This window comes from Leptodactylus fuscus, chromosome 6 (genome assembly GCF_031893055.1).
Source record: "Leptodactylus fuscus isolate aLepFus1 chromosome 6, aLepFus1.hap2, whole genome shotgun sequence".
NCBI classification, from domain to species: Eukaryota; Metazoa; Chordata; class Amphibia; order Anura; family Leptodactylidae; genus Leptodactylus; species Leptodactylus fuscus.
In genome coordinates, this window is record NC_134270.1 from 166,716,638 (window position 1) to 166,737,428 (window position 20,791).

At 41.6% G+C, this 20,791-nt stretch overlaps 1 protein-coding gene across 1 annotated transcript; it reads right to left on the minus strand.

Annotated features, from left to right (window-relative positions):
- Positions 1 to 1,965: 1,965 nt before the first annotated feature.
- LOC142210132 (chymotrypsin-like elastase family member 2A) lies at positions 1,966 to 13,060 on the minus strand. The gene is made up of 10 exons (XM_075279159.1): positions 13,050 to 13,060; positions 11,258 to 11,404; positions 10,991 to 11,025; positions 8,783 to 8,871; positions 8,597 to 8,697; positions 8,403 to 8,525; positions 8,163 to 8,299; positions 7,866 to 8,011; positions 2,268 to 2,459; positions 1,966 to 2,061 (listed from the first exon to the last, which is right to left on the minus strand). The coding sequence occupies exons 1-10, from the start codon at positions 13,058 to 13,060 to the stop codon at positions 1,966 to 1,968; spliced, it is 1,077 nt and encodes a 358-aa protein (XP_075135260.1).
- Positions 13,061 to 20,791: the final 7,731 nt, after the last annotated feature.

The window sequence follows — 20,791 nt, forward strand, 5'->3', positions numbered from 1 at the left end:
AATGGAAGGGAAAAATTTTAGATCCCGATGGAGATGTGAACATATCCTTAAACAGATAGCCCCATCTTGGCAAATCACTGTTGAGATTGGAATAACTGTTTCCCATTCCAGACTCTACAAGTTATGTTAGAGTGAAAGTTGAATTATTATATTCTGGGGTCTCTTTAGATCCCAAAGTATAGTAGGGAGAAGCCGAGGGGAGGTGTAAAAAAAAATAATAAAAAACATCCATACACGTCTCTTACATATTTTTCTGATTAACGCTCCATCACACGGTGTATTGGATGAGTAATAGAAAAATAGCAAGAGGCTTTTTTTTCATATTAGCGCAGGTTGTTAGACTGTATATTGGGTGAACAACAAGAAAAAAAACCACTTACTGTATATACTCGAGTATAAGCCGACCCGAATATAAGCCGAGGCCCCTAATTTTATCACAAAAACTGGGAAAACTTATTGACTCGAGTATAAGCCGAGGGGGGAAATGCAGCAGCTACTGGAAAATTTCAAAAATTAAAATGGTTGTAGTTTTTGGGTGCAGTAGGTGCGGGGTGCTGGGGGAGGGGAGGGGGTGTTTTGGTTGTCTGTCTGCCCCTTCCCTGAGCTTGAGGGCTGTTTTTTTTTCCCCCACTTGTAATTCAGTCTGGCTGACTATAGGGGATCTGCAGTGCTCCTATTAACCCCTTCCCGACAGAACAGGAGCACTGTAGATCCCCTATATTCAGTACACTGGGCACCGTCAGACACAGAAATACCTAATGTGTATGTGTGTAACAGTCATTTTCTACTTTTATATGTATTCTAGGCAGCGCCGCACATCCCATGAGGCGACCTGAAGCGACCGTTTCAGGCGGTGCTATGCCAGGGCCCCGGGGAGGGCGGCATTTTTGCTGACATAAGCCAGTCCAGGACAAGTTGGCTTAGCGTCACCGAGCGGTGGATTGGGGGGGGGGCGCTGGAGCAGCGCTGCTCCAGCGGCCTCCCCTTACGCTCAGGCAGAGAGCAGGTCCTCTCCGTGCCTGCTCTCTGGGCTCCGCCACAAGAGAATTGGGTGTTGTGTCCTAAGGTGTTTATAATGAGGGGTCATGGTGGATCTCATGTCCTACACAGTGGCCGTTGGTTGTTACCACAGTGAAATAAAGGGGCCTGGTGCACACTGTCTCCCAGATAAGATAATGAAGTTTGGCACCCTCAAAGTTCTTAAATAGTCCGAAGGAGCAGAGACATTTATGGTACTTCACTGGAATTCCTGCTCCATGGTGTTCCTTGCAGCCAGTCTGTCTCTCATTGACGCTCATTCCTCCTTACTTAGGCCATTCAGTGGAGTCGGCCATGTCCCTCGCCTTAAGCCTCAGCACATATGTGCAGCGGGGACGTCCGTCGAACTTTTTTCACCTTCCCTGGCCTCTTTAAGTCTCCTGATGTTTGGACATCTTTAAAATGGCGGCTATCGCCTTGACCTCCTGCACTCCTATGAATGCGTCTTTTATCCTAAAGGGTTGTATTAGGGCCCCAAATTGTGTAGTATAAGGCATCGTTGTAGGGACATTCTTCTCTAACCCTGACCAAAACAGTTTCCTGACCTTGTGTGGACATTATCTGCATCTTCAATATGGTGGCCTTGGTCCTCCTTGACCTCCTCCAATGCTTGAATCCTACATGTGAGAACGTTTGTCCTAAGGGGCTGTATCTACCTGTACGTTACATGTTGGCCTTAGCAGACTGTATTACACAAAGAGGATTAGATATGGTGGCTCAGTAGACAGTATGACACATGATGGGCTTGGATACAGGAGCTTAGCAGACCGTATCACTCACAGGCCATTGTAACTCCCTATTACATATACACTTGTGTCCTTACTTGGGACCTTTGGGGGTCTCTTTTACAGATTAAGTTTTACACCCAATTTCTTTGCAGATTTTGTTTCTTTATTGGTTTATATAGTTATTACATTGTGCCAGGCATTAAACATATGGTGATAAGTAATAAGATCCCGCCAAGATCTGCAGCCGCTGCTGGAGGACGACTCTCTGCGTCTCTTCTTGGTTGTTGATGATTTTCTGTAACGGAACAGTCACATGTGAGAAAGAGCGGAGAGTAACATATAGCAATATAAATATACCGTGATACCAACATGGCGAGTTCCCATGAAACACAAAAATGTCTGACTGATGATGCTACACATCCATACTGTAACTGTATAGCAGCAAGACACAAAAGACTTGCAGTACCTAAATCCTCCACTAGGCATAAGTGCCTGTCAGACGGAACTTTGATATTTGATCCAGTCGACGTAGGCAGACACACGGGTGTAGACGGAGAACTGAGTCATACTGGTGGTGACGGACGGCTCATTCAGATAGTTACAGCTCATTTGTCCGCACGTAAAGCTGGCAATTCCACAAACTTCCCAGGCTCCGTCAGCGCCCTGACAATTCAATGGACTGCCAGAGTATCCCTGTAAAGTGACACATTCACTAGTTATTATTAGAGATGAGCGAGTAGTATTCGATAGATTACCTCCCCTGCATAGTTATTGGTGTAAAAAAAGCACCAGGGAAGGTGGGAGGGGAATCGAATTTTTACTGCGTTTACCACGTGGTATTCGACCGAGTACACCAATATCTATGCAGGGGAGGTATTCGATCGAATACTACTCGCTCATCTCTAGTTATTATCTGTAATGTAAAGATTGAGAGTCCTCAGTAGTTGATACCTTTTTTAATGGCTAACAAAAAATGATGACATATTGTAAGCTTTCGGAACTAGTCGGTTCCTTCATCAGGCTGGTATAACACAATATCTGAAGGCAAGCACATTTATACAGGAATACAGTGTATTCAGCACAAATGATGGAAAGCAGTACAAGCAAATAAACACATAAGTCCAAAAAAAAAAGTCAGTTCACAGGAAGGATCTCTGAGTATCCCCATGTGAACTTACCATAATACAGGAGCCCATGAGATCCGCACCCTTAGGCTTTCAGCCTAATGATGTGAATCCCAGGAGCATTGATGTCCTGTGCAGCAGGGAGATGAAAAGTCCCTGCTCTGCCATAGAGGACAGCCAGTAACGCATGGGACGTTGCGGCACAGATAGAGTGATGATATCACTGCATCGCTCCTTCTGTGCCACTACTACAGAGAGAATCTGCTTCTTTCAACGTAGAAGCGCGATAAGGTGAGCGACTGCACCAGTAGAATAGTGAGCGCAGCTCTGGAGTATAATACAGCATGTAACTCAGGATCAGTACAGGATAAGTAATGTAATGTATTTACACAGTGACTGTACCAGCAGAATAGTGAGCGCAGCTCTGGAGTATAATACAGCATGTAACTCAGGATCAGTACAGGATAAGTAATGTAATGTATTTACACAGTGACTGTACCAGCAGAATAGTGAGTGCAGCTCTGGAGTATAATACAGGATGTAACTCAGGATCAGTACAGGATAAGTAATGTAATGTATTTACACAGTGACTGTACCAGCAGAATAGTGAGTGCAGCTCTGGAGTATAATACAGGATGTAACTCAGGATCAGTACAGGATAAGTAATGTAATGTATGTACACAGTGACTGCACCAGCAGAATAGTGAGTGCAGCTCTGGAGTATAATACAGGATGTAACTCAGGATCAGTACAGGATAAGTAATGTAATGTACGTACACAGTGACTGCACCAGCAGAATAGTGAGCGCAGCTCTGGAGTATAATACAGGATAAGTAATGTAATGTATGTAACAGTGACTGTACCAGCAGAATAGTGAGCGCAGCTCTGGAGTATAATACAGGATGTAACTCAGGATCAGTACAGGATAAGTCATGTAATGTATGTACACAGTGACTGCACCAGCAGAATAGTGAGTGCAGCTCTGGAGTATAATACAGGATGTAACTCAGGATCAGTACAGGATAAGTAATGTAATGTATGTACACAGTGACTGCACCAGCAGAATAGTGAGCACAGCTCTGGAGTATAATACAGGATAAGTAATGTAATGTATGTACACAGTGACTGCACCAGCAGAATAGTGAGCACAGCTCTGGAGTATAATACAGGATAAGTAATGTAATGTATGTACACAGTGACTGTACCAGCAGAATAGTGAGTGCAGCTCTGGAGTATAATACAGGATGTAACTCAGGATCAGTACAGGATAAGTAATGTAATGTATGTACACAGTGACTGCACCAGCAGAATAGTGAGTGCAGCTCTGGAGTATAATACAGGATAAGTAATGTAATGTATGTACACAGTGACTGCACCAGCAGAATAGTGAGCACAGCTCTGGAGTATAATACAGGATAAGTAATGTAATGTATGTACACAGTGACTGTACCAGCAGAATAGTGAGTGCAGCTCTGGAGTATAATACAGGATGTAACTCAGGATCAGTACAGGATAAGTAATGTAATGTATTTACACAGTGACTGTACCAGCAGAATATTGAGTGCAGCTCTGGAGTATAATACAGGATAAGTAATGTAATGTATGTAACAGTGACTGTACCAGCAGAATAGTGAGTACAGCTCTGGAGTATAATACAGGATGTAACTCAGGATCAGTACAGGATAAGTAATGTAATGTATGTACACAGTGACTGCACCAGCAGAATAGTGAGTGCAGCTCTGGAGTATAATACAGGATAAGTAATGTAATGTATGTACACAGTGACTGTACCAGCAGAATAGTGAGTGCAGCTCTGGAGTATAATACAGGATAAGTAATGTAATGTATGTACACAGTGACTGCACCAGCAGAATAGTGAGCACAGCTCTGGAGTATAATACAGGATATAACTCAGGATCAGTACAGGATAAGTAATGTAATGTATGTACACAGTGACTGTACCAGCAGAATAGTGAGTGCAGCTCTGGAGTATAATACAGGATAAGTAATGTAATGTATGTACACAGTGACTGCACCAGCAGAATAGTGAGCACAGCTCTGGAGTATAATACAGGATATAACTCAGGATCAGTACAGGATAAGTAATGTAATGTATGTACACAGTGACTGTACCAGCAGAATAGTGAGTGCAGCTCTGGAGTATAATACAGGATAAGTAATGTAATGTATGTACACAGTGACTGCACCAGCAGAATAGTGAGCACAGCTCTGGAGTATAATACAGGATAAGTAATGTAATGTATGTACACAGTGACTGCACCAGCAGAATAGTGAGCACAGCTCTGGAGTATAATACAGGATAAGTAATGTAATGTACGTACACAGTGACTGTACCAGCAGAATAGTGAGCGCAGCTCTGGAGTATAATACAGGATATAACTCAGGATCAGTACAGGATAAGTAATGTAATGTATGTACACAGTGACTGCACCAGCAGAATAGTGAGTGCAGCTCTGGAGTATAATACAGGATATAACTCAGGATCAGTACAGGATAAGTAATGTAATGTATGTACACAGTGACTGCACCAGCAGAATAGTGAGCACAGCTCTGGAGTATAATACAGGATATAACTCAGGATCAGTACAGGATAAGTAATGTAATGTATGTACACAGTGACTGTACCAGCAGAATAGTGAGTGCAGCTCTGGAGTATAATACAGGATAAGTAATGTAATGTACGTACACAGTGACTGTACCAGCAGAATAGTGAGTACAGCTCTGGAGTATAGTACAGGATGTAACTCAGGATCAGTACAGGATAAGTAATGTAATGTATGTAACAGTGACTGTACCAGCAGAATAGTGAGCGCAGCTCTGGAGTATAATACAGGATGTAACTCAGGATCAGTACAGGATAAGTAATGTAATGTATGTACACAGTGACTGCACCAGCAGAATAGTGAGTGCAGCTCTGGAGTATAATACAGGATATAACTCAGGATCAGTACAGGATAAGTAATGTAATGTATGTACACAGTGACTGCACCAGCAGAATAGTGAGCACAGCTCTGGAGTATAATACAGGATAAGTAATGTAATGTACGTACACAGTGACTGTACCAGCAGAATAGTGAGCGCAGCTCTGGAGTATAATACAGGATGTAACTCAGGATCAGTATAGGATAAGTAATGTAATGTATGTACAAAGTGACTGCACCAGCAGAATAGTGAGTGCAGCTCTGGGGTATAATACAGGATGTAACTTAGGATCAGTACAAGATAAGTAATGTAATGTATGTACACAGTGACTGTACCAGCAGAATAGTGAGTGCAGCTCTGGGGTATAATACAGGATGTAACTCAGGATCAGTACAGGATAAGTGATGTAATGTATGTACACAGTGACTGTACCAGCAGAATAGTGAGCACAGCTCTGGAGTATAATACAGGATAAGTAACGTAATGTATGTACACAGTGACTGTACCAGCAGAATAGTGAGCGCAGCTCTGGGGTATAATACAGGATAAGTAATGTAATGTACGTACACAGTGACTGTACCAGCAGAATAGTGAGTACAGCTCTGGAGTATAATACAGGATGTAACTCAGGATCAGTACAGGATAAGTAATGTAATGTATGTAACAGTGACTGTACCAGCAGAATAGTGAGCGCAGCTCTGGAGTATAATACAGGATAAGTAATGTAATGTATGTACACAGTGACTGCACCAGCAGAATAGTGAGCACAGCTCTGGAGTATAATACAGGATGTAACTCAGGATCAGTATAGGATAAGTAATGTAATGTATGTACAAAGTGACTGCACCAGCAGAATAGTGAGTGCAGCTCTGGGGTTATAATACAGGATGTAACTCAGGATCAGTACAGGATAAGTAATGTAATGTACGTACACAGTGACTGTACCAGCAGAATAGTGAGTACAGCTCTGGAGTATAATACAGGATGTAACTCAGGATCAGTACAGGATAAGTAATGTAATGTATGTAACAGTGACTGTACCAGCAGAATAGTGAGCGCAGCTCTGGAGTATAATACAGGATGTAACTCAGGATCAGTACAGGATAAGTAATGTAATGTATGTACACAGTGACTGCACCAGCAGAATAGTGAGTGCAGCTCTGGAGTATAATACAGGATATAACTCAGGATCAGTACAGGATAAGTAATGTAATGTATGTACACAGTGACTGTACCAGCAGAATAGTGAGCACAGCTCTGGAGTATAATACAGGATGTAACTCAGGATCAGTATAGGATAAGTAATGTAATGTATGTACAAAGTGACTGCACCAGCAGAATAGTGAGTGCAGCTCTGGGGTATAATACAGGATGTAACTCAGGATCAGTACAGGATAAGTAATGTAATGTATGTACACAGTGACTGTACCAGCAGAATAGTGAGCACAGCTCTGGAGTATAATACAGGATAAGTAACGTAATGTATGTACACAGTGACTGTACCAGCAGAATAGTGAGCGCAGCTCTGGGGTATAATACACGATGTAACTCAGGATCACTACAGGATAAGTAATGTAATGTATGTACACAGTGACTGTACCAGCAGAATAGTGAGTGCAGCTCTGGAGTATAATACAGGATAAGTAATGTAATGTATGTACACAGTGACTGTACCAGCAGAATAGTGAGTGCAGCTCTGGAGTATAATACAGGATAAGTAATGTAATGTATGTACACAGTGACTCCACCAGCAGAATAGTGAGTGCAGCTCTGGGCTATAATACAGGATGTAACTCAGGATCAGTACAGGATAAGTAATGTAATGTATGTACACAGTGACTGCACCAGCAGAATAGTTAGCGCAGCTCTGGAGTATAATACAGGATATAACTCAGGATCAGTACAGGATAAGTAATGTAATGTATGTACACAGTGACTGTACCAGCAGAATAGTGAGCGCAGCTCTGGAGTATAATACAGGATGTAACTCAGGATCAGTACAGGATAAGTAATGTAGCAGATCAGTTCTTACTTTGGATCCAGACAGGATTCTATCACCTTCAGCACAGACCATGGTGGTTTTTACATTGCTTCCCCACAAGTCACTCTGGCTGCAGGTGTCATGATCAACAACAGAAAGAAGAACCTGCTGGAGAGTGTCATCATTGGGTCCATTCGCTTAGAAACCGAGTAATAGATAGTAAATAACTAGATTATAACACAACATGGCTAAGCCATAATGCAAAGAACCTTAAAAAGGTGATAGAGGTACGAGGCATATAACACTTTGTAACTCTCTGTCAATGTTACCTATGAAGTCATAACTTACCATACAGCTGTCCCCATCCAGTGACATAGCAGGGAAAGCCGTTAGCTAGGAGGGCGCCTTCAGCTGGCAGGCAGGCAGGTTGCACAGTGTGGCTCAGTTGTGCAGGCTCGGACAGCTTGATGAGGGCGATGTCATTGCTGTATCATAGAAAAGAAGTGGAACATTAATGGAACCATAGATCTGTCAGTCAGGGCCCCTGAACATGGTGGGGCCCTTGGCTGCTGGTTCTGATGTACTTACAAGAAGGACAATGAGTCCCAGTTTTCGTGAACAATGATCTTCTCAGTGGAGATGGCGGCAGATCCTTCCTCTGCTTCCATAAGGTCGTGCTTTCCAACTAGGACTCTGTAGGTGTGGCTGGAGCTGGAGGAGATATTATAGGATCAGGTGTCTGCAATCTGAACGGTGATCATTGTACAGTCTGAGGATGGTACCTGACACAGTGGGCGGCAGTCAGGACCCAGTTGTCAGCAATCAGGGTGCCCCCACATGTGTGTTCCCAGACACCATTTGTTTTTAGGTATTGCAGAGAAATCTATAGGAGAAAAAAGACAATATTGTATGGAGAAAGTTTTTAGTTTTTGACATGGACTCTCTTATCTTTGCTCTTTGTTCTATACCTGCCATGGCCAGCTGTGTGGACTCACTTCGATGCCACCCACCACTATGGACTGGATGGGCTGTACAGATGGAACCCCACAGGTGTACGCTGCAATACAGGTAAGTCAAAAAGAGCATGTCCCTTTAAATGCAAATCCTAGAGTTCCTCCACCATGGGAAAGCTTTTCTTGGTTATTAAATGGCAAATACTTTGCATTGCTGTTTTTCTAATCCATCTGGTATAAAAGCATGGTGACAAATAATACAGCCATAAACAGAGTTGACCAGTTATTGTGGCTCGCATACAGACACAGTGTGCTCCTCTAACAGCTGCCACAGTAAAAACACCTGAAATTGGATGATTTTTTTTTGCGGCATCACTGGTTGGAATCGTTGCAGGTCTTCCGTGGCTTTCAATCTTTGCAATGCAAAGGTTCATATCCATGGATGAGACCCACAACTATAACCGACAAGGTATAATGGCCTCTTCTGCCACTCCCCTCAAAATACAATGGCTGCTTCTACCCCTCACACATGGTATAATGGCCTCTTCTACCCCTCACACATGGTATGATGTTCCCTTCTTCCCCCATAAATAGAATAATGGTCCCTTCTGCTACCCACAAATGGAATTATGGCCGCTTCTGCCCCAGTAATAGCTCACAGGCACCATATACCTGAGTAGTTGGGATAAGTGAACCGATTTGGACAAATTTTTGAGTTTTTAACATTGTGACATTTTCATATTTTTTTCTTTACATTTCCCAATGTTAATATAATCTGTGAAACAGCTGTGGTATCAAAATGCTGACTATACCCCTTGATCTGTCAGGGGTGTAGTTTCCAAAATGGGGTTACTATTGGAGGGTTTCCATTGTATGGGGACTACAAATGAGACATGGCGCCTGAAAACTATTCCAGCAAAATCTGCTTTTCCAGTCCAGTGTCGCTCCTTCCCTTCCATGCACTGCCGTGTGCCCAAATATCAGTTTACACCCACATGTGGGGTATCTTCGTGCTTGGGAGAAATTGACTAACAATCTATGAGATGCATTTTCTCCTTTAAAAATCACTTGTGTACGTTAAATCAACTGAAAGTTATTGCCATATAAAGTGACACCTGCCAGTTTTGAAAAATGAGGCCGTGTCCTTAAAGTGTTTTTTGGTTGTTTCCCTAAAGAGTTAAATACCTTAGACTACATGTTATTCATATGGGGAATGGTCTCTACATGTAAATACTGCAGCCGTCCTGGGGACTATGGATGATAGAAATGAGTAGAACTGTGCAAACGCAGCCAGAATAGTGCAGTGGTGAGCGAGTAGTGACTGCTTAGTTATTGTAAAGCTACATGGCCGAGCATGGCCCGGGATGCTGAGAGTTTTAGTTTTGCAATAGTTGGAAAGCCATAAGTTTGACACCAGTGATGTACAGCAATATGTCTTACCTGTTACAGCTCCTGGTATGAAGAAGCCCAGACACAGAAGAGACTGTAGGAAGAAAGTCAGTAAGGTTAGAGAAGAGATGAAGATGACAATTCCCAATCCCCTTGTTACTCCCTTCCATCTGCTCCTCTTCCACTGTCTATAGGGTTACCGAGGGGAGAAAGGGAGGGAAATATCCCATAACTGCAGGGTCAGACTACATAGGGTTTATTAGTAGTCTGTTAGCATGGAGACACATAGTACTACATAGGAGCTGTAGACACCAGATATATAATAAGGACTATATACAGATCCTATAAATCCCCCCTAAATGACTGCGCCCTGTAATGTACAATCTCAGGATTATCTGCGGCTTATCTGTCCCCACAATAATAGACAGAATTCTGCTGTACCTGTCACCACCACTAGGAGGCGTCTCAGCAAATCCATCTCAGGAGAAATCCTCAAGTCTAGAAAACAGAGAGAACATTCACTTAGTGGTGAGAAGTATCAGGGAGCCTATTACAGCTTTACTTACCGTATACACCATATGTACAGATATGTGCACAAGACACCGACCTCACTGACCTCTATAGAAATGGATTTATCTCAGGGATAGTCCAGGATTACAGAAAGGCTCTGATTGTTCCAATAAAACACAGCGCCCCCCCTTACCCATGGGCTTAGTCTGGTATTGCAGCTCAAACCTAATCACTGCAAGGACCTGCAATACCAAAGACAGCCCATGGAGAAGAGAGGGATGATAAACAAAAAATATAAAAAATAATCAGATATAAAAACATCACCAGGGGCAGACAAGGCAGAGATCACTGATACAGGTCTATAAAGTCATCGCTTCTTAGTCAGATCTTATTAGTAATACATGAAATAAATAATAACTCACCGATAAGACCTCAGTAGTCAGTGAAGACTCCGACCCCGGCAGTGACAATGTGATGTACTATGTGTCCTGGAGATGTCACTTATAGGCAGCAGGTCCCAGTGATACAATGGACTGCACAGAAGTATTGGCGATACCCGGAATAGAATATAATAGTCTTTTATATTCTTACCTAACTGCAGTCTTTGTACTGTCTTGGCTCGCTCTGGTTTCATTACCACATAGACTACCTGGCACATCTGTCATCACCAATATGTGTCTGTGTCCTTGTCTCGTCCTCTGCAGGATCTTCCTTCTACATCTGTGACGTCGTCTTGTCCTAAGCAACAACAGGTCACATACAAGAGTCAAGCAATGTCAAGGAATCATATTCTGCTCTAGTGGAATTTTTCCTCTGTGAAAGATGTCAGTGGGCTGTGTCTGGTTATTCAGTTTGTTAGAAAGAATATGTGGACAGAAAAATACTTCATGATCTACTTTCCTCCACATCATTTGTGCAGACACTGCACAGAAAGAACTCGGATCCAATTATAGTCTGTGGTGCGTTTTCACTGCTCACTGCTTGTCGATGCGTTCGGTATTCCGTTGCGGACTACCCAAACGGATTACCGAACGCAGATGTGAACTGGGTCTTACACATTTGTGGCCCGGTGAAGACACAGTGACCTCACAGTAAATGTATATACAGTAGCCTTCTATGGATTCTCCCTGCACTGTTCAGCCCTTTGGCTATTTGTATATATCGCCATCAGACATGCTTAGGAGCTACATTACAGCCAATTACTAAACAGTCAAAAACTGCTGTTGAAGTCAATCCGGCCATTGGCTTTTCAGAGATTGGACCCTCTGAATAAAATGCAGGCGTGTGACACCCCAGCGGAGTCTAATAGTGACAGCCGGGCGGCTATGACAGCGATGACACAGTCCAGGTATAATAAAATACATTAGTGTCCTGCGATTATAAAACAAACAGAATAATAGTAGTCCTGTGTGGCTATAAGTGGCCATGACCCCACTATGACTTGGCCCTTTGACTGTTTGACTATGTGCTATACGGAGGGGGCCTCCTAAAAAGAATAGCTATTACATTCCTATATTCCGGTGTATTCTACCCGAGGTATATGTGTGTGCAATATGTTACTCAGAGCCCTAACCAGGTTACATGACGGTGATGTACAGTGACAGGCGTCAGTATGACTTATGGTAGCCATGTGCCATCCTAGCCATGACAGTAACCTGGGACATGAGCTGAGATTTTCTAGACTTTGTGTTTCGGTTTCTCACCATTTTTTGGGATCTCTACTTTCTGGCATTGAAAAGGAACCTGCCAGATGTTACATTGTCACGAGGGTCCCAGCGGTCGGTCAGAGTCCTATTGTTTGGGCATTGGTGGTGTAGTCACTGGTATTAGACACTGGAGGATACAATACTGATCTATGGTAGGAATATAGGGGGATATTGTCCTTCAGCCATTCGGTAACCCGGTGTCACTACAATCTGTCTCCATGTTATGTGTCTGTAGCACGTGGCTTTGGTGATGTGACTGGGACATAGCGCAGGCTCCGGGGTATATGCGCTATTATTTATTCATCAGTATTGGACTCGTCTGTGTTTTGCTAATTCATTCTTCATTATTCAGGTAATTTTGGAGGGAAGGAATAAAACTTTATGACTAGAAATTACAATGTCTTCTATTCAGTAATTCCGTACTTGTCAGAGCCCTGAATAATATTTGCTACAAGCTCAGAAACTTACACAATGTCCCATCAGGTGAAACTATCACTGACTTCTTATTATAAAGGGTTTCTTGTTCTTAATTCAATCCTCTCATTTTGCAGAACAATCCAGGACATCCTTAGAAGCGGAAGTGTCTGTTCTGTACGGCTACATGTCATCTTACATATCACCTCCCTGAAATGTAACAATATAAAACATAAAAATCACCGATGGTCACTCTCCCATACCAGTGGGCCATACCTCCGATGGTTACCCCTGCACTGGGCTTACACCCGAGGTGGCTGCCCATTAATGGCGATATTATAAGTAACTTCAAAGGCCCATAAAAAATTTAAAATATATATTTAATGTCAATAGTGCTAATTAAATTGCACAACAATATCTATAGTGTATACAGTGTAGGATTATATTTAAGCTGAAGTATTAAGAAAACACATCAGTAAAAGATTATATTTTATTCTATTAACCCCTTCCCGCCGACGGCACTTTTTGATTTTCGTTTTTCATTTTTGACTCCCCTCCTTCTAAACCCCATAACTTTTTTATTTCTCCACTCCCAGAGCCACATGAGGTCTTAATCTTTGCAGGACACTTGTTCTTCATGATGGCGCCATTAATTATTCTTTATAATGTACTGGGAAGCTGGAAAAAATATTCAGAATTCGTTTTTATGGCGTTCACTGTGCAGCCAAAATGACCTGACCCCTGTATTCTGTGTTTCGGTACGATTCTGGGGATACTGAATTTATATGGTTTTATTTACATTTTAACCCCTTAACAAAAATCCAAAACTGCCAATTTTTTTTTTTTCTAAAAGTCGCCATATTCTGACAGCCGTAACTTTTTTATACTTCCGTGTACGGGGATGTATAGGGCGTTTTTTTTTGCGGGGAAGGGTGTTCTTTTCAGTTCTATCATTTTTTTATTCCAATTTTTATCACAGGCAAAACAGTGAAAAAATGGCAGTTTTTCACTTTTGACCTTTTTTCCTGCTATGGCGTTTACCGTACAGGAAAAATATTTTTATAGCTTTGTAGAGCGGGCGATTTCAGACACAGAGATACCTAACATGTATGTGTTTCACAGTATTTAACTACTTTTATATGTGTTCTAGGGAAAGGGGGGTGATTTGAATTTCTAATACTTTTTAATTTTTTTAAAAAAATTTTTTTTTACTTTTTTGTAATTTTTTTTTTTTTTTTTTGCATTTATTAGACCCCTAGGGGTCTTTAACCCCAGGGGGAATGATCACTAATGCAATGCATTACAATGTTAATACATTGCAAAAAATAATAATTTCTTTTGCAAGCTGCATAGACCAACCTGCAAAATAAAATCACTTCAGACCGGCTCGGAGCCTTTACAAGGCTCCCAGCTGTCATGCCAATGTGACATCAGCCCTGGAGCATGCTCCAGGCGCCGGCGATCACTGGCAAAATGGAAATGGCGGCGCCCATGTGCCGCCGGGAAAATGGCGCCTTGGTCAGCTTTGACCGAGGCGCCGGAGGGGTTAACGCCCCCTATCGGTCCAGGCACCAAACAAGGCCGTTAACGCTGGATGCCTACTGTGTAGATCAGTAGACACCCGGCAGCTATGACAGCCGCCCGACTCCCGGGCGACCGCCATAGTTAAACACCCGGTGTCCACCGTAGTAGTACTGCGGATGTAGGGAAGGGGTTAAACACATTCAGTAAAGATATTACAAAAACAGGTTGTTAGTATATTCCAAACCCCACGCAGTTACACACTGGCTTGGAGGACCTTGTAGGTGTCCCAATCCTAAGCAACCATGTCCTATGGGGTCACATAATAAGGCACGGCCACTGATAATTACAGAGTAAAACACTGGCCATAAATTGGAGACCCGGACAGGCAGGATCCTCTCTACTACTTGTACTAGATCACTCAGCCAGTTAGTCATGTATCTATTGTATTTATGCATGCAAATCCCTTATAGATATATATTTTGCACCATGGAATTAAAGGTACTCTAACAGAAATAATAATAACTTAGATAGCTGACCCTAAATACTGTATAAGCAATAATATTAAGCTCAGAATAATCCAGAGCCATGTGGGTAATAAGGAAAGACTTAGCAGCTGTCACTGGGTACCAAATTATACTATTATAGGACACAACTGAGAAATATCCCATCACATAGTATATGTCATAGCAATGGGAGCGGCTGCATTATATGATGTCATAGCAATGGGAGCGGCTGCATTATATGATGTCATAGCAATGGGAGCGGCTGCATTATATGATGTCATAGCAATGGGAGCGGCTGCATTATATGATGTCATAGTAATGGGAGCGGCTACATTATATGATGTCATAGCAATGGGAGCGGCTGCATTATATGATGTCATAGTAATGGGAGCGGCTGCATTATATGATGTCATAGTAATGGGAGCGGCTGCATTATATGATGTCAGTAATGGGAGCGGCTGCATTATATGATGTCATAGTAATGGGAGCGGCTGCATTATATGATGTCATAGTAATGGAAGTGGCTGCATTATATGATGTCATAGTAATGGGAGCGGCTGCATTATATGATGTCATAGTAATGGAAGTGGCTGCATTATATGATGTCATAGTAATGGGAGCGGCTGCATTATATGATGTCATAGTAATGGGAGCGGCTGCATTATATGATGTCATAGTAATGGGAGCGGCTGCATTATATGATGTCAGTAATGGGAGCGGCTGCATTTTATGATGTCAGTAATGGGAGCGGCTGCATTATATGATATCATAGTAACATATAATAATAGTAATCCATATACTTAAACGTATACAGACTGTAAATACCCCTCACTCACTGGATACACATGAAGAGTAAGAATTGCAATAATCCGGTGCAGTATTTGTCTGATATCCATTGTCTAAATGTGTTTGGTCCTGATATGGAGGTCACATATAGATCACTAGATGCCATATATAGGGAGTAAGAAATAATAACCCCAGGACATAACTTTTCTGGATACAAACCCCTTCTTCTTGAGGAGGGGGTTCCTTGGAGCTATAAAGGTCTGGCCACCAATCTGTTCCACCACCAAATTAACTTAAGCCGCAAGCACAGGGGCACCATAATACTCATAATGGAGAGTTCTCTCGCAGCATTGGGGACGCCCCAAGTGCTGTTTGAGCACTGGGACCCTCCCCCAGTGCTGCAAGAGAGCTAATTTGCATACCGAGAAAAACCGGGATTGTAGGCGAACGGCGGCGCTGAGAAGACAACGAATGGTAGGAGAAGAATAGCCTTTCTTAAGGTTATTCTGACGTGGTATCTAGAAAAAATTGTGTGTGAGTGATAGGATCCCTTTAATGGTTGCTATTGTTGGCAGCAGGAGTTTATAGATTCAGATGTGTTAAATTTGTTCACTGATGCTGCAGGACGTTTAGGCTTTGGAGCTTATTTTAATGGCAGTCGGTTGGTGGAAAAATGGTCGGACTCTTGGTTTAATACTGGAGTAGTTATGAATATAGTATTGTTAGCATTATTTCCAGTTTCAGGGCTCGTTCACATCTGTGCCCGGTCTCCGTTCATACAGGTTTCCGTTTTCTGCACAAAACAGAGCAGGAGACGGAAAGTTGCAGGACTCTTTCAAACCCATTCATTTGAATGGGTTTGAAAGATGTCCGGCCGTGAGCCCCGGGGAATGTTTTATGCTCTCCGCTGCGAAATCGTTTTTTTAAATGAAGTACTCTGTAATAAAGTCAAGAAAAACTTGTCACGTGTCCATGGTTGAAATCGAATAGAAGAAGTCCACAATGTATCGCTGCGAAATCGCTTCTGGCTTGGATTTTGCTCGGAAATCAGCCTTTCAGCCCAAGGTAAGTAATCCAGTATGATTCACGACATATCCAGCAAACACTCCCGTAGTTAAAACTTAGCCTTTATTTGACATGTATCCAGAATAAAAGTACATCCATTTGTAGGAAGTAAAAAACGCTCATGACGGCAAAGAAGAAAAACAGCGTCCGGCTGACGCGTTTCGGAGCTTTAGACTAGCCCCTTACTCATAGCCTGGTGCTGTATTCACAGTGTCTCGTATATATAGCAAAATCAATCATTTAAACAGCTGTGTTGGACCGGAAGCTCAATTAAACAAAAAAGAAAGAAAAAAAAGAGAAAAAGAAAAAGTAATAAAACCAATCCTACAAATAAACATAAAGAAAAACAATCAATTACAAATATACCAACATTCGTGTATAGATTCCATAGCTGTGAGTAAAGTATCCTACATGAGAACTCAATTAGTTTATATGTATACTATAGAAGACCGGCAACGATAAACCACTAGGCTTCTATCATACAAGGCTTAGCCAAATTTTGCCCTTAATAAAGATGGCCGAACAGACCTCACTGCTCATGCGCTTTCTACATCTTTGGCCACGTGATTGTATAAGCCTATCCATTGATATAGACCAGGGGTGCTCACACTTTTTCTGCATGTGAGCTACTTTAGAAACTGACCTGACAAACGATCTACCACCCACTTTTTGTGGGCGGGCGGGGGCGGGCCTGTGCGCGGGGCGGGTGTGTCTGAGGGCAGGGCCCTGATTGTTTATCTATTGATTTATCACTAATGCTTTAATTTTTATGTAATTTAAAGAATTTGGCTTTTACATCTACTCACAAGACATTGGTGGGGATATCTAAGCAAGTTTGTTATGTTATAGGAAATCAAACAAAGTATAGGAGAATAGCGGTGTCAGCAGATTTGTTGTGTAAATTATGGTCTGTGTTAGAACAACTTTGTGTAGATTGTTAGGAGCTAGTTTTATTTAGAGGGCGTTCACGCAGAGTTTTTTTGGCGCTGATTCTGTCGTGGATTCCACATCAGAACTCTATTGGGAGGCTTTTTTTTTAGCCTGATCAAAATCAGCGCCAAAAAAGTCCATGTGCACTGACCCTTAAACCTAATCTGGTTTTGTAGTTCAATTTTGGTTTATATTTGATGTTTTCTGTTTTTTCCTTAGGTAAACACATAGTGGTGTGGATTCTGGGCCATTCATTCATATATTGGGGTTTATCTCTGAACATTGATGATGTTAACCTATTCTGGTTTTGTTTGAGGTCTACAATGGAGAGGTCTTATCTCTGAAATACACAAGTTAATGCTTGAATGGCCTAATCCTGATGTTTTAGTGATTCACTTAGGGGGTAATGATTTAGGGAAGATGAAGACCTTGGAGCTTTTACGGCAGATGTGTAGGGATCTTTCCTGATTTGGTTGATTTTTTTTCTGAAATAATTCCCTGTCTCATCTGGTCCAATTCTAGATTTATTTTTATGGAGAAAATCATAAAAAGAATTAATAGGGCAATGAGCGACTACATGTTTTGCTGTGGAGGTTTTAGTTACAGGCACTTAGAATTAGAGGGGTTTGTGCCTGGTTTATATGGATCAGATGGTGTTCATTTTTCTGACATTGGCATCGACATTTTGAATGTCGGTTTGCAGAATGCTATTGGGAAAGGTCTGCGATGCTTTGGGGGCCTTATCTGGTCAGACAGGCCTTGTGGGGAGTGTTAGTTAATTAAATATTTTGGTAACCCCATAATAAACGCATTTTGGGCTTTTTATCCAAAAGAGAGATGTTGTTTCTCTATTATTTATTCATTTATAAGTTTATGGTCTAAATGTTAATAATTGGAGCATATTGGGCGTGAATCATCATGAACAATCTGCATTATACAGCGGTAATCTATGATATATCAGCCATGTCTGCAGTGTGTGAGGAAAGTACATGAGGGGACTCTGTGACTGTATAAATCCTGAAGTAATACTGCAGTTTATATGATAGATCAGCCATATGTGTGAGGTAAATACATGAGGGGACACTGACTGTATATATCCTGAGGTAATACTGCAGTATATATGATATATCAGCCATGTGTGTGAGGTAAATACATGAGGGGACTCTGACTGTATATATCCTGAGGTAATACTGCAGTATATATGATATATCAGCCATGTGTGTGAGGTAAATACATGAGGGGACTCTGACTGTATATATCCTGAAGTAATACTGCAGTTTATATGATATATCAGCCATGTGTGAGGTAAATACATGAGGGGACTCTATGACTGTATATATCCTGAGGTAATACTGCAGTATATATGATATATCAGCTATGCGTGAGGTAAATACATGAGGGGACTCTGTGACTGTATATATCCTGAGGTAATACTGCAGTATATATGATATATCAGCCATGTTGTGTGTGAGGTAAATACATGAGGGGACTCTGACTGTATATATCCTGAGGTAATACTGCAGTATATATGATACATCAGCCATGTCTGCAGTGTGTGAGGTAAATACATGAGAGGACTCTGTGACTGTATATATCCTGAGGTAATACTACAGTATATATGATATATCAGCCATGTCTGCAGTGTGTGAGGTAAATACATGAGAGGACTCTGTGACTGTATATATCCTGAGGTAATACTGCAGTATATACAATATATCAGCCGTGTGTGAGGTAAATACATGAGGGGACTCTGTGACTGTATATATCCTGAGGTAATACTGCAGTATATACAATATATCAGCCGTGTGTGAGGTAAATACATGAGGGGACTCTGTGACTGTATATATCCTGAGGTAATACTACAGTATATACAGTATAGTTGGTGATACTACACTAGTGGTGCTGTGTAATGTGAATGTGGTGACACCAGTGCTGTGTGAGGTGATAGACCCCAGTATTATACTCCCTGATACAGCAGACATGCTTCATCCAGGTCTTGTGATGAGAGATAGAGGAGAAGATGAGACAGGAGGTGACATCTATTCCTAATCTCCCTCCCTACAGTAACACACTAAGCACTATATACTCCTAATATACATACATACATACATACATACATATATACTGCTAATATACATACATATATACTCCTAATATACATACATATATACTGCTAATATACATACAGTCCTATGAAAAAGTTTGGGCATCGCTATTAATCTTAATACTTTTTAGCTCTAAATATTACTAAATAAATTACTTTACAAACTGAACTGAACTTGAATTGTTTTGTATAGAGGAATGGTCCAAAATCCCTTCATCCAGGATCCAGGAACTGATTAAAAGCTACAGGAAGCGACTAGAGGCAAAAGGAGGATCTACTAAATATTAATGTCACTTTTCTGTTGAGGTGCCCAGACTTTTGCATCGGTCACATTTTGGTTTAATGCATATTGCACATTTTCTGTTAGTACAATAAACCTCATTTCAATCCAGAAATATTACTGTGTCCATCAGTTATTAGATATATGAAACTGAAATGGCTGCTGCAAACACCAAAATATTTAGAACTAAAAATGATTAAGATTAATAGGGGCGCACAAACTTTTTCATAGGACTGTATATGTATACAGTAACCTTCTGTGGATTATCCCTGCACTGTTCAGCCCTTTGGCAATTTGTATGTATCGCCATCATACATGCTCAGGAGGAAGAAATAACACTTTATTACTAGAAATGACAATGTCTTCTATTCACATCCGTCCGGTCTTTGCTCACTAGTCACCTCATAGCCCTGAATAATTTTGGCTACAAGCCCAGACACTTACACAATGTCCCATCAGGTGAAACTATCACTGACTTCTTATTATAAAGGGTTTCTTGTTCTTAATTCCATCCTCTCATTTCGCAGAACAATCCAGGACATCCTTAGAAGCGGAAGTGTCTGTTCTGTTCTGCTACATGTCATCTTACATTTCACCTCCCTGGTTCAATCCAAAAAACTGAAGACATTGGGGGATTACTATGGCGGCTGTTCCTGGGTTGTGGCCCACAATTGGGGCATGTTAGACAAATGGGACTTTGATGGAAAGGAGCCTGAATGTGCCCCAATACTGCTAATATTGTCCTAAATTTGAATCTTTTCCAGACTGACTGCTCTAAGTTTACCCTTTAAGTGTAACTAAAGCCAAGCCCAA